Raw genomic sequence first — 13,292 nt, forward strand, 5'->3', positions numbered from 1 at the left:
AGTTTACTAGTGGTTTCAGAAGGCAGTCGATGGATAGAGGCGGCCACTATTGACTCTCCTTGCCCCACAGAAATGATGCCAAGTTGACTTTGACTAATATTGCTTGCTGACAGGATCAGAATCTTTTTCCATGCAGTGATTTAGGCTTACTTTTGACATGTTTTTAGGTCTTTTATGGACAGTTTTGCCACTTACCCAAACAAAGAATGTGGCAGCCCCAGTGATCATGTCCTGTATCTGTCTGCATTTCAGCTATTTATTTCAGTACTAGTGAGTGACTAGTTCTAGTAGTTTTTTTACCATTTTCGCATGCGCGAAAATGGTAACTCAGACCAGATTGAGATTGGATGGTTCGACGGTTCGACGGTTCCACCCTTCAACGGCCATGCAGACATGCTAAGTCACCGCATGTCGCTAGATGTCGTTGTTGCGACGGCCATGCAGACATGCTGAGTTGCCGCATGTCGCTAGATGTCGTTGTTGCGAGTGCACTTTTACCATTTATGCCTTGGACGTTTGTATACTTTCCATTATGGTTGCTAATTTCAAAATCATAGTTCTATTAATATTGCATAACAAAGCTGCTGACAAAACAAACTTAATTTGTCTTGAACAATAACTTGATTTTATTATTTGCCAAAAATGTTGATAAAGACACATAGACACAAGTCTATAATCACAGTAATCAAGGATTTTAATAAACTCCATAAATTATGTCAATGAGCATTAGCAGTGTGGATTAGTCTAGATGTTCAGATTTCCATTAGCCGGCAGTCCAGAGGGTCACACGTCCGACCAATCAAGGCGCTGCAGGCAAAGCTTATTAAAAGCCTCCTTTTCAGGCGTTCCCGGATCGGTGTTTTTGTGTGTGTGTGTGTTGGGGGGGGGGTTTATTTTCTGACCAAACGTAGATCGCACGCAATAGAAGCTCCGGCCTACATAGCTGTCCGTGGAACTATTTATATTACCTGGGTGCCTAACTTTCACCAACATGTCTTTTGTATTTTAGGAAATTAATTAATTAATGAGTGAGTGTTTAATTAACTTAAATAGGTATTGCATTGTTTGGCAAGGTATTTTCCATTGACAATTTTTAATAGATCAGGTTGATCAAATGATATAATGTAAACAATTATATATGATTAGTAAAAGATGACTTTTGAAGTTCTCTTCGAGTATTATTTTAGGGTTGAATCAGGGTCAACGCGAAAAAAAATCATGATCCGGTGATCGACATCATGCTCCCCCGCACACTTCATGTATTCAGTGTTCTAAATACCCGTCTTCAGTCTGCAATTTGCAGATAGATTTTCAAGATTTCAGGATAAAAATTACACAATCTGCAATTTGAGAATGAAAAAAAAACTATGGTCCTCACAACTTCATATTCCCCTTTGTTTGACCCGCCCGGCGCCCAAATCCCGCTGCGATTCAAGCCGCGGCGGCTTCCCGAGCCATGCAAATAAACCTAGTCCTGACGCCACAGCCTCCGATTTCCACCGAGCCAGCCCCGAGCGCATGCCGACAGCGAGGGATGTGGCTCAGATTTCCGACGATTTCCTTATTTAGATCATTCGGAAGACTTCGGGTAGCAAACAAAATGGCCGCCATGCACATGATTTTATACTAGTAGCTTCGCTTCTCAACCGAAATGAGGAAGTTTAACCTCATTTGCAGACTTTAGCGGCCATGGAGTTGATTTGGGGAAGTGCTGAGACGCGATTTCGCTACGGCATATGGGATTTTGCCGCGGAGGGAGTTACGTACGCCGGCAAAAACTTGCTTCAGCGATCGGCTCCAGAAAATTTATCTTTATGCTGCCGCTCAAGTCTTCGAAGGTGGTTTAACGAAGTTTATATAAATAATAAAGCCACTTTGCGTAGATCGATCTCCGTTTTCTTGCGATGGTATGAAAATTCAAGTACAGTATATTTTCAAAACGTTTGATATTTCTTTGTTCGTTGCCACATGTTGTTTATTTATCTTATTGTCATGTACAGTTACCAGCGTGAGTCTGAGTCGAGCCATTGTTCTTATGTGGCCGTTAGCACATGTTGTTTAAACAGACAGCAACATTGAAAAAAGAACCGAGTTAACAGACATCGGCACGTTCCTTGAAGTCAGGTTTCCCGCCGTATTTAAATAAGAAATGTGTGGGCCCGCGGCGTTTTGAAAAGACGCGACGCGCTTTGGAAAGACCCCGCGCCGTGGCTCATTCAAATTCGCTACATTTTTTGCTAAGTTTAATGTCTTCACCCACGATTTTTGACCGTCAATGTTGACGGTAAGGACTTAAATTTTTACCGTCCGACGGGAAAAATACCGTCAATTGACGGTAAAACGGGCGCTGGCTAAAGCCCTGGTTGAATGTCACGAGGTTTGTAAACTTAGATGTTGGGGACAAAGCCATAGAAGAGATTTTGAATAAAATTATATATATATATATTAACGTTACTTATAATTTAAGTTAAAATGTACTTTTGTGTCTCATTTTTTTATTCTGTTAAAAAGACTCTTAAAAGAGAGAAAACAGGTTATAAACTGTTATATACTTGATTTTTGTAATGTTTTAAACTTAAAGAGTTGAAATATAGAAGTGCATGTTCTCTCATTATATACAATGTTGATGAGAACTAGAACCATTTATATAACTTAGGTAAATTGAAATGCTAGGATGGGGAAAATGTTCGTAAAAACTGTAAGCCTGTAAGCGGCGAAAATGGTCAGCTTTTGCAGAAGCACTTGTTTCCCTAGTTCTAGTAGTTTTTTTCCCCACTTACCCAGACAAAGAAAGTAGCCGCCCCTGCGCTGATGTCCTGTATCTGTTCCACAGTGAAGTCCCCCAGCAGCTGCTTGGCTCTCATGGCGGCCTTCAGCTGGGTCCTGTCAGGATTGTGTCTCATCACTCTCCGCTTCAGTCCCTCACGGTTCGTCTTACCCATCAGGGCCTGAAGGTCCTTCCAGTTCTGAAGCAAGAATAATTTAATTAGTAATCCTGTCTCCGTGTCACAAGGTATGAAAACATTAGTGTCTGTAGGAAAGGTTGATTAAACACTTTCCAGTTCTGCAGCAACAAGGGGCAGGAATTGTGGTTTAGAAATCCTGTATCGCAAGATATTGAAAATTGTGTTGGTAGTATGGAAATTTTATTACTGTCCTAACAGTTCTGAAGCCAAAGCGAGTAGGATTCCTGGTTATTGGTACTTAATTCTGTTATGTTATAAACAAGTGTGGAAAGGCCCTTTGGCTAGGCTAGTGGACAAAAGATTGAGAGATCACAGGTTTGGTTCCCTGCAAAGTTTTCCTTGAAATCCTGTGTAGAGCTATGAATAGCTGTCCCTCCCTACCTGTGTTTCCGACTCGTTCACCCCCAGCAGCAGATAGGTGGCAACCATCACTTGGTGCACCTGAAGAACAGAAAAACAATGGTTGTATTTTTCATTTCAATTCTCACACTGAAAATGTGGGAAAATATATGGGAGTTGTCTTTCCTGAAACCCAAAACCTTTACATAAAATGAACTTCAAGATTATAAAGAACCAGTTTACTTGCTTACCAGCTTTGGAGGGCTGTTGTAGGTTTTGATCTCAGAGATTGTCGACTGGTTCATCTGCAATACCTATAATAAGGGAAACATGGGAAAAGATTTGATTATCACACAAAAATGAAAACATCTTATGGATTAAAGAGTGTTGCACATTAGGTTGTAACGTTTAAACCCATACATGAATTGGCTACAATCAGCTTAATGCCTTAGTTACTGACCAAGTATAGAAATGTCCCTACTATTCTGGAGATTTGGAATAGAGCAACTTACTGTGTCTGTACAAGTATGAATATACATATGCATACGTCTGCACTATTACCTTATGTGATTGCAATACATACAATTCAGTTCAGACTGTACTATATTTCATATTCCAGTTTGAGACTTATATCAAGTATTCTATCTTGATGACGAGTTCACTCCAACAATTCACAACATCAGCTCCCCCCACCCAGGGCTCGAAATTAACATTGTCCCAGTGTCAAATGACACTAAATTTTCAGCTTGGGACAATTCAAATTACGTTTTGGGACAATTTTGGGGCAATTGGAAAATTCTAAGACCATCCACGTCATTTGGGAACGCGATCCATCCATCCTGCTGCAGACTGCTGGCAGCCTATAAATATATAATACTCTGACAAACATTTAAATTTGACCAATCAGGGATTCCAAATATCAGGGACGGTGCCATGCCCATGATATTATCATGTATTTCCCTACATTTACTAATAAAGTGGACTTCAAGTTGTACAAATTCAGTTGTTGTTTTCTTATTTTTGTCATCAACTTATTTCCTGAAAAGCAGGCTGGGACAGTCCATCTTCAGTTCGGGACAATTGAAATCTATGTTCGGGACAATTCTGGGACAATAGTGAAAAAAGTTAATTTTGAGGCCTCCACCTCATGCCTTAGATTCTCCAGCCTCCTGACTTTGTCTGCGTCGAGGATCTGGTGTCCCAGCTCCTGGACCACGCCTCGCTTCTCCTCCGCAGCTCTCCTCTTCATCTCCATCCTCCTGCTGGTCAGCAGGTCCTTCCTCACAGCCTGGAACAGAGCATTTTCTTTCTATTATGCAAGTTTATAAGCATATACGTCCTCTAGTGAATAATAGCCACAGAGTCTGACATAGGCTAAGGCTCTACATAGTACTCTGGTTCAGTGACTTATCAAGAGTAAACAGCTGATAAGTGTTCATGCATCTAAATAAGACAGTAGTCTAAAAGACTCGGAAACCATTTTCTCTGATGTTTCTGGCCAAGCTCATTGCTGTCTGGTATAGCCTACACAAGGAACTGACTGCTGCATCTATCATGAATATGCTGCTCGCAGACTGAATGTTCATGGTTACAAAGAAGCTGTCTTTGAACATTTAAGCCCATAAATTTAACATTTCTTGTGTATGAAAACTATTTAACAGCATTGACAGAAAGGTGCTGACTGGAAGCTTTTGTGCAATGTTGAGTCGTTCACTAATTGGTTTATTGTCTGAAAGTCTGTTTACCTGCCAACAACTGGAGACACGTACCTTGATAGGCTGAAGGGCAGTTTTGCCAGACATGCTGACGGCATGTTCCGCAGCGATGATGGTCTCATCCAGCTGTTTGCAGTCTCGCTTCTGCATGGCTGCCGTCAGCTCTGGGGAAACAACAAGCCAGGGCATATTTATGTAATTCATTTATTTATTTGCACAAGTAAAAAGACAAACATTAATCAACAAATATGCAAAACAAAGGAAAAACAGTGTGCAGGAGGAGGAAAGAAGCCTGCAAGGCTTGTACAATGTCCTCCTTGAAACTTGGGAAATATTTATCATGAAACTAACATAATAACATTTTCGACTAGACAGGAAGCCTAACTAGACCCTACCTCCTACCAAATTTCATAACAATCCATTCATAGCTTTTTAATTTGTGTTGTCCATGAACACTTACAAAATGCTACAACAGAAAACACATTTTCATTTAGTAAATATTGAATCAACAGAAACTGCTGTTTATTGAGTTTTAGTCATTCCACGAGGACAAAGCATCTCTGTCTTTTCCTCATCAATTCCATGTAGGTATGAAAACAGTAGTTTGGCAAAATTGCACTGATATATTATTAATGAGAAGTCAGAATATTCTTGCAAGGGATAGGCACTTTTGTGTTTTATGCAATTTCACGATACTGCCACACCTTGGTAGTAATTACTTTGCATAATAATGCAGTTACTGTGCAACATGGCAACAAAAAAAATGACATCATCTATAATTGAAGGTCAACACCCCAATAACATATTGTTGCCTATAGCAACATAGTGTATGTTTATACCTTATATGGAATGAGCTCCCTTAGTTACCATTTAAACTGACCAATAAGAATACGTATGCAACATTAATGACCTTTCATATATTTAGCGCCTGTCATTGCATATTGGTCATGTGATACAGCCTGACCAATGGGCATCATCTGTTTTGACATCACCAAGGCAACCGGAGAACCCAAGGCCATAAAATACCGTGACAGAAAATTTATTTCGCACTTGTTGACTGCGACTCATCACAAATCGCAAGTGATCAACTTTTCCGGCGATCTTGCATTTGCGGACAAGTTATTATCCCTCAACAGACAAGAATCAACCATGGTAGGTATCACTTACATTGTTATCAATTGATTCAAGACTAGTCATCCTAATATCTAAGGCATGTCAAAAGAAGAAAAGACTAGGCATTAGCATTTGTGCTGACAAGAAGGGAATGTTTTCAGTTTTTGTATTTTCCTCAAGCATGCATTATGTAATCCCTTATATAAGACAGTGTTTAGTAGCCTGGTAGCTGAAGCTGTAGGGCTCATATCAATTAGGATTTTACCATGGCCAATGATTGACTGAAGAAGGTCATAAAGAGTATCCAACTGTTAAGAAAATTGCAACAGTTACTCTTTATTTTCTGTAACCTGGAAGAACAGCCACTGTCATGTACACGTACGCTAATGTGGATCCTACATGTAGTAAACTCTTTATTTTGTGTTCTTCTCCCTTCCAGCATGAGTTAATCTCCATCCATGTTGGCCAGACCGGTTGGCCTTTTAATCCTCAGGGGCCCTGTATAACATGTTTTAAAATGTAAACCTGTATTTTTTAACATGTGAATGCTAATTTTTGTAAATAAACCATCTTGAATCTTCCAGCGTGAGTGTATCTCCATCCATGTTGGCCAGGCGGGTTGCCAGATCGGTAACGCCTGCTGGGAGCTGTACTGTCTGGAACACGGGATCCAGCCGGATGGACAGATGCCGAGCGACAAGACCCTCGGTGCCGAGGACGACTCCTTCAACACCTTTTTCAGTGAGACCGGCTCGGGGAAGCACGTCCCACGCTGTGTCTTTGTGGATCTGGAGCCCACAGTAGTTGGTAAGCTATAAGACAGGCCTTTGGTGTTACACAGTAGCTTTGCTAGCACTCAGTGGTCAGGTGGTCTTGGTGATAATCACACTAAACAGAAAACAACTTAAGCCTGGGTGCCATCCTCTGTAGTTAAACCTGGGTCAGACCCAAATCATTCATATGAATCTTTAACAATCTGTGATATGAAGCTATTTAATAAAGATGCATAAAAACTGTAAAGAAAGCATATACAGAGTAAAAACAAATGATAAGTCATTGTGTGTAGATTTTTTGTAGGCCTGTGAGACTTATGAGAAATTATAGGCCTGTGAGACTTATGATTGCCAAGCTACTAACCGAAGAGACCCCCATATTGTATTTGGTAAAAACAGTTTCCATTCTGCACTAAGTTCACAGAATTCCATTGCAGTATTCCTTTATCCTTTTTGCTGGTGCTGTTTACTTTAAAACATAGCCTGATGTCTGTATTTCACCACCATGCATGGTTAGAGCCTCAATTGATATCAATTTTTAATGAGCCCACAGTCCTGCGGGCCCACTTTGCAAAATTATCCTGTGTGCTTTTGTGTTCAAATACTTACAGTAGAATTCACACAGGCTCATTACAATTTTGCTGACAGAATGCAACCTGACAAAGGAATTCTGGAGATCAAAAACCCAGAAGAAAATTCTGCTATGTGAAATTTTTCTTCTATTCTCGATGAAAGTTACAAATTTTGCTGTAAGTGAGCAGTCAACATTGCTAAGAATACATACCTGTAATTTGCAGACCTGTTGATTGTTGAGTTTGAAATAAATTATTCAAGAGGCAGCCACAAAATCATCTGGTGCATGAAAGGGCTGATTTTGCCAGAAAAAGAGCCACCCAGTAATGTGCATGCAATAGTCGTTGTTTAATTGCCCGTAGCTATACAGTAGATTACAAAGAATACCATCTACACTACTGTGTTGGGCAGAGAAAACTGCTTTGAGGAATATATCTGAATCTATAGGTAACACTTTATCAAGACTTTGCCAATTTTCTTGCACTCAATGAATAAAACAAAAGGTTACAAGGTCTATGGAAAATAAAATTGCCATTATCATTTTTTTCCAAAATTAACACCCTTTTTTGGGATGATTTTCTTCATACTACTTATTATGATAATAATTCATACTCCATTCCATACATTATGATCATGTACAAGAATGGGACCTGTGCTTTTGCTTCAAATTTTCATCAATCCTTTGTTGTCCAGATGTGGTCCTTAGGTTGACAGGTAAAATGAATCTGATAACAGTTCTAAAAACACAACAGTGAGGCCTGTTAGGGATTCAAACCCAGAACCTTCAGAGTCAACAACTGTAACAACAAGACCAACTTTCCACCTTCTTCATTGTACTATCATAATGATCAAATTCAAAAATTTTGCTTTTCATATTAAGATTTTAATCAATCCTTTGTTTGTTGTCCAGATGAGGTCCGTACCGGCACCTACCGGCAACTGTTCCACCCTGAGCAGCTCATCTCTGGTATGAGGATGCCGCCAACAACTACGCTCGTGGCCACTACACTGTCGGGAAGGAAATGATAGATCTCGTGCTAGATCGAATCCGTAAGCTGGCTGATTCCTGCACTGGTCTGCAGGGCTTTCTCCTCTTCCACTCTTTCGGAGGAGGCACCGGGTCTGGCTTCAGCTCCCTGCTGATGGAGCGTCTGTCCGTCGACTACGGCAAGAAGTCCAAGCTGGAGTTCGCCATCTACCCGGCTCCCCAGATATCCACCGCCGTGGTGGAGCCCTACAACTCCGTCCTAACCACCCACACCACCCTCGAGCACTCCGACTGTGCCTTCATGGTCGACAATGAGGCCATCTACGACCTCTGCAAGCGTAACCTGGACATCGAGCGCCCGACCTACACCAACCTGAACCGTCTGATCGGGCAGATTGTCTCCTCCATCACAGCATCTCTCCGCTTCGATGGCGCCCTGAACGTGGATCTGACCGAGTTCCAGACCAACCTCGGTGCCCTACCCGCGCATCCACTTCCCTCTGGCCACCTACGCTCCAGTCATCTCCGCAGAGAAGGCCTACCACGAGCAGCTGTCTGTAGCCGAGATCACCCAGTTCTGTTCGAACCGAACAACCAGATGGTGAAGTGCGATCCCCGTCACGGCAAGTACATGGCCTGCTGTCTGCTGTACCGTGGTGACGTGGTGCCTAAAGATGTCAACGCCGCCATTGCCACCATCAAGACCAAGCGCACCATCCAGTTCGTCGACTGGTGTCCCACCGGCTTCAAGGTTGGCATCAACTACCAGCCTCCCACCGTGGTGCCCGGTGGTGACCTGGCCAAGGTGCAGCGTGCCGTGTGCATGTTGAGCAACACCACCGCCATCGCTGAGGCCTGGGCCCGGCTGGACCACAAGTTCGATCTGATGTACGCCAAGCGTGCCTTTGTGCACTGGTGAGGAACCCTATTGGATGTATCTGTCCATATATTTGTACTTCTTATTCTTCTTGCTTACTTCTTGCTTAAGTTTCTAACCCTACAAGAAAATACTTGAAGTTTTAAGGCATAAAGCTAGCCTTCAGGACTTTCCAGTTTAGCTTACTACTTCCAGAAACAGAAGTATTGGTTTGGGTGGCCGAGCTGTGGGTTTGTGTATATATTTTTATCTGGACAGAGTTAGTTGACTGCAAGTGGGTGGGGGACAAGAAATTAAAAAGACAGGAGGTACCAGAATCTGACAAGGAGCCTGTAGGAACACATTAGAGGTTGACATGGGAGTAACTGTTTTTAGCGTATCTTATATATTACCTGGATGTGTAACCTTCACTGACGTTATCAAGGATTGCATACTAGTATTTGCCAGAAGTATGAAATCTCCAATTTTTTTTTTAATTCCAAGAGGCGATGAAATGAAGTGAGGCCTAACTTGCTCCTTTGTCCTGCAGGTACGTTGGAGAGGGTATGGAGGAGGGAGAGTTCTCTGAGGCACGTGAGGACCTGGCAGCTCTGGAGAAGGACTACGAAGAGGTCGGGATTGACTCAACTGAGGAAGATGAAGAGGAGGGGGGAGAGGAGTACTAGTCCTCTGAACTCCTCTCAATAAAATGTGAACGGACAGCTTGGAATATAGTTTTGATTCAAAGCAGCACTTATTTATTCATTTATTTCCGGTTTCAGTGTCTGACCTTTGGTAGCATGAAGTAGATTCATTTTGACTTGTTAGCTAGAAAACATTATATGATGAATAATGAGGTTTTTATCTGCTTTTTAATCATGTAATACTTAAATTAATTATGACAGGCTTGGTACACTGAAATGAAAATTGGAAGAACCTTGCAGTTTCTTTTTGTACAAAAAGACTTAATTTGCTTGTAATGTTGTCGGAATGATAACTTTGTTAACTTAAGATATGTTACTTTTAATTCATTAAAGTGCATAAAATGCTATTGCAAACCTCAACCTTAAGACTGCTGGTCACCAACATGCAACACTCACTATTTTTAACAAAATATGACTCAGTATTGATTGTTTTTGATGAAGGAGATGGTAGCTTCAATGCTGTCCCTTCTACAACTTACATGTAGCCTACCAGTAACAATCCTTATTAAACCCTTACCATATGTTGGAACAAAAGGGATTTGGAATGTCAGTTCATCATTATATAGGGGTGTCAAAACATAGAAAATAGGGTACCGTTGTCCCCATGTTAGAAAGGCACATATTGATCATTAAAGAATAGGGCTATGATGACCAAACGTTACTTATTCCTAGATCACATCCTCACCAATATTGTCTGTCAGCCTTTAGTGGTAGTATAATGATGATCATGAAGCTGGCAGTTTTTCCTGTGAAGCACTGCCCCCTACCTTTCTGTGCTTGTAGTGCAGCCAGCAGCTCCTCTGTCTCCAGTAGCAGCCCGGTGTCGTCGGTCAGGCCGGCGCTGTAGTAGTCACTGATGGAGGCCTCCAGCTGCACGGAGTCATGCTGCTGTATGGCAGGGTCCAGTCTGTCCAGGATTGGGGTCTCCACTGTTAGATAGAGAAAAGCAAACAAAAAAAACATTCCAGCTTATCAAGTACTTATAAGTGTGAAGCGCTGTCACATATACAGTGGTAAGATACAGTCTGTGCTGTAGTATTTGCTAATGGAGGCCACAAGCTGCACTTTTTGTTGTGTTGTTGGAAGGCTAGTTCCAGGCGGTCTAGGATTGGGGGTCTCCACTGTCATGCATAGAAAAGCAAACTTAACATGAAAAAGCTTATCAAGTATTAAATAAGTACAACGTATGAAGTGCTAGAATACACACAGTGGTAAAATATGGTCTGTTCTGTAGTAGTCACTGATGGAGGCCTCCAGCTGCACCGAGTCATGATCATGCTCGATTGGGGTCTCCAGTGTCACGTAGGAAAAAAGCAAACTTAACATGAAAAAGCTTATCAAGTATTAATAAATAAGTACAATGTATGAAGTGCTGTTACACACACAGTGATAAAATATGGTCTGTTCTGTAGTAGTCACTGATGGAGGCCTCCAGCTGCACCGAGTCATGATCATGCTCGATTGGGGTCTCCAGTGTCACGTAGGAAAAAAGCAAACTTAACATGAAAAAGCTTATCAAGTATTAATAAATAAGTACAATGTATGAAGTGCTGTTATACACACACAGTGGTAAGATATAGTCTGTTCTGTAGGAGTCACTGATGGAGGCCTCCAGCTGCACGGAGTCATGCTCCTGTATGGCCGGCTCCAGTCGGTCCAGGATTGGGGTCTCCACTGTCAGATAGAGAATGTGTATTTAACTTTGAATAGGGAAGAAATAGTTGTGGATATCATGTAGGTAGCTTCAGGAAGATACACGTATATAGAGTTGCTAGAACCTTAAGCTTACAAGGAGCTTGATATGAAAATTAAATAATGTCACGAGATCCTCAAACCAAGGAGGTCTATTTAAATCTCCTTGCTTAAACCTATAGAAAATATTTTTGGCACTTGTCATTCTACTTTCACCTTGATTTTACTACTTTTCCATTCAGTAGAAAATGAAACCCAAATTATCACCTACTGGTCCAGTAACCTTTCCTAACTGACCCCTAATACCATATCAATGGTCTATAGCAAGTAGACAATGTAGGCTTAACCTTCTCTATGCTAAGTAGCCTTTTGGCACCCAGTTCGTATTGGTTACAGTGTTAGGCAAATTCTTTATCTGTTTCCGACAGTTCTTACCTCCCAGTCTGTCTTGAGCACTTTTCCTTTCTGCTTCCTCCAACCTCCTTCGTTCCTCTTCAGACCTTCTCGCTTGCTCCTCCTCAGCCTTTCTCCGGTCCTCTTCTTCCTTCCTGCGCTTCTCCTCCTTCTTCCTCCTCCTCTCTTCCTTTCTTTTCTTCTTCTTTCTCTTCTCCTCCTCCTTCTTCTTTGCCTCTTCCTGCAGTCTTGCCTTCTCTTCTTCCTGTCGTTTCTTCTCCTCTTCATCCACAATGTTCATCTCCTCCTCTTGGCCATCATGGAACAGCTCTTCGTAAGGAGGGGGTTGGAGGTTGGGTGAATGGACAGATGATTCCTGGTCTGACATCTTGAAAAGAATGAGAAAAACATTTTATTATTACAAGACAGACAACATCTAATACACATTTTGCATTTTGAAAAGTACTAGAAGTTTGGAACAAAGTGTTTAAATTTGGGACATCAGCAAAATGGTTTGATATTTTGATGATTTTGTCAAATATCTTCCCTATATTTTTTAACAGAAACAGATACAACCAATAACATAGAAGTAATATTTAGCTAGATAGCTAGAAGTAGATTAGTCTCAAGGGCCACTAGAGATAGGAGAGTAGGCCTGACAGTATGAGGGATTTCAAATGTACTTTAGATTAGGAAAGGAAAAAAAGGAAGTGTCTATTTCTGAGGTGTTCATGAGTTGTGGAATGTGGTATCCTGACACAGAAAAAGACAAAACATGTAGTTCTACACAAAAGCTGGTGAAGCCAAAGGCAAGTTTCCTACCTGATTCCCCCCAGTCCTCATGGTTCCCTCGTCCCTTTCTGCACTCTGAGCAGCCTGGGTACACAAGTCCAGATCCTCCTGTTGGTCCTCCTGTAGCAGGGCTCTGTGGTTGTCTGCCAGCTGGGTGCTGGTCTTGTCCCCTTCCTACCATGAAATAGCAAGAGAATTGTAAGTTGCTCCTCAAAAATAGGTTACCTATTAAAGATTTTTAGTAAAATTTGTAGGCACGTAAAACTATCTCTGTGGTCCAGTCATCATTTGTCACGATCTGTGTGTTTATGAATGGTGTTCAGCACCAAGGACAGGTGCATTTGCATTGAAACAAGCATCTGTGGTTGTCTGTCAGCTGGGTGCTGGT

At 41.6% G+C, this 13,292-nt stretch overlaps 1 protein-coding gene and 1 pseudogene across 1 annotated transcript in view; one reads left to right on the forward strand and one right to left on the reverse strand.

Moving 5' to 3' along the window:
* Positions 1–13,292, reverse strand: part of LOC109462198 (calcium-activated chloride channel regulator 1-like) — a 33,509-nt gene that overhangs the window by 1,716 nt on the left and 18,501 nt on the right. The window contains exons 19-26 of the mRNA XM_019758723.1: positions 12,935–13,078; positions 12,155–12,500; positions 10,795–10,956; positions 5,075–5,184; positions 4,450–4,593; positions 3,557–3,619; positions 3,348–3,407; positions 2,781–2,966 (exon numbers count right to left, since the gene is read on the reverse strand). Coding sequence (XP_019614282.1) covers positions 2,781–2,966; positions 3,348–3,407; positions 3,557–3,619; positions 4,450–4,593; positions 5,075–5,184; positions 10,795–10,956; positions 12,155–12,500; positions 12,935–13,078 — 1,215 coding nt within the window. The remainder of the gene's footprint in view (positions 1–2,780; positions 2,967–3,347; positions 3,408–3,556; positions 3,620–4,449; positions 4,594–5,074; positions 5,185–10,794; positions 10,957–12,154; positions 12,501–12,934; positions 13,079–13,292) is intronic.
* Positions 6,654–10,143, forward strand: LOC109462196 (annotated as a pseudogene).

Source organism: Branchiostoma belcheri, unplaced genomic scaffold (genome assembly GCF_001625305.1).
Source record: "Branchiostoma belcheri isolate BF01 breed outbred unplaced genomic scaffold, Haploidv18h27 scaffold113, whole genome shotgun sequence".
NCBI classification, from domain to species: domain Eukaryota; kingdom Metazoa; phylum Chordata; class Leptocardii; order Amphioxiformes; family Branchiostomatidae; genus Branchiostoma; species Branchiostoma belcheri.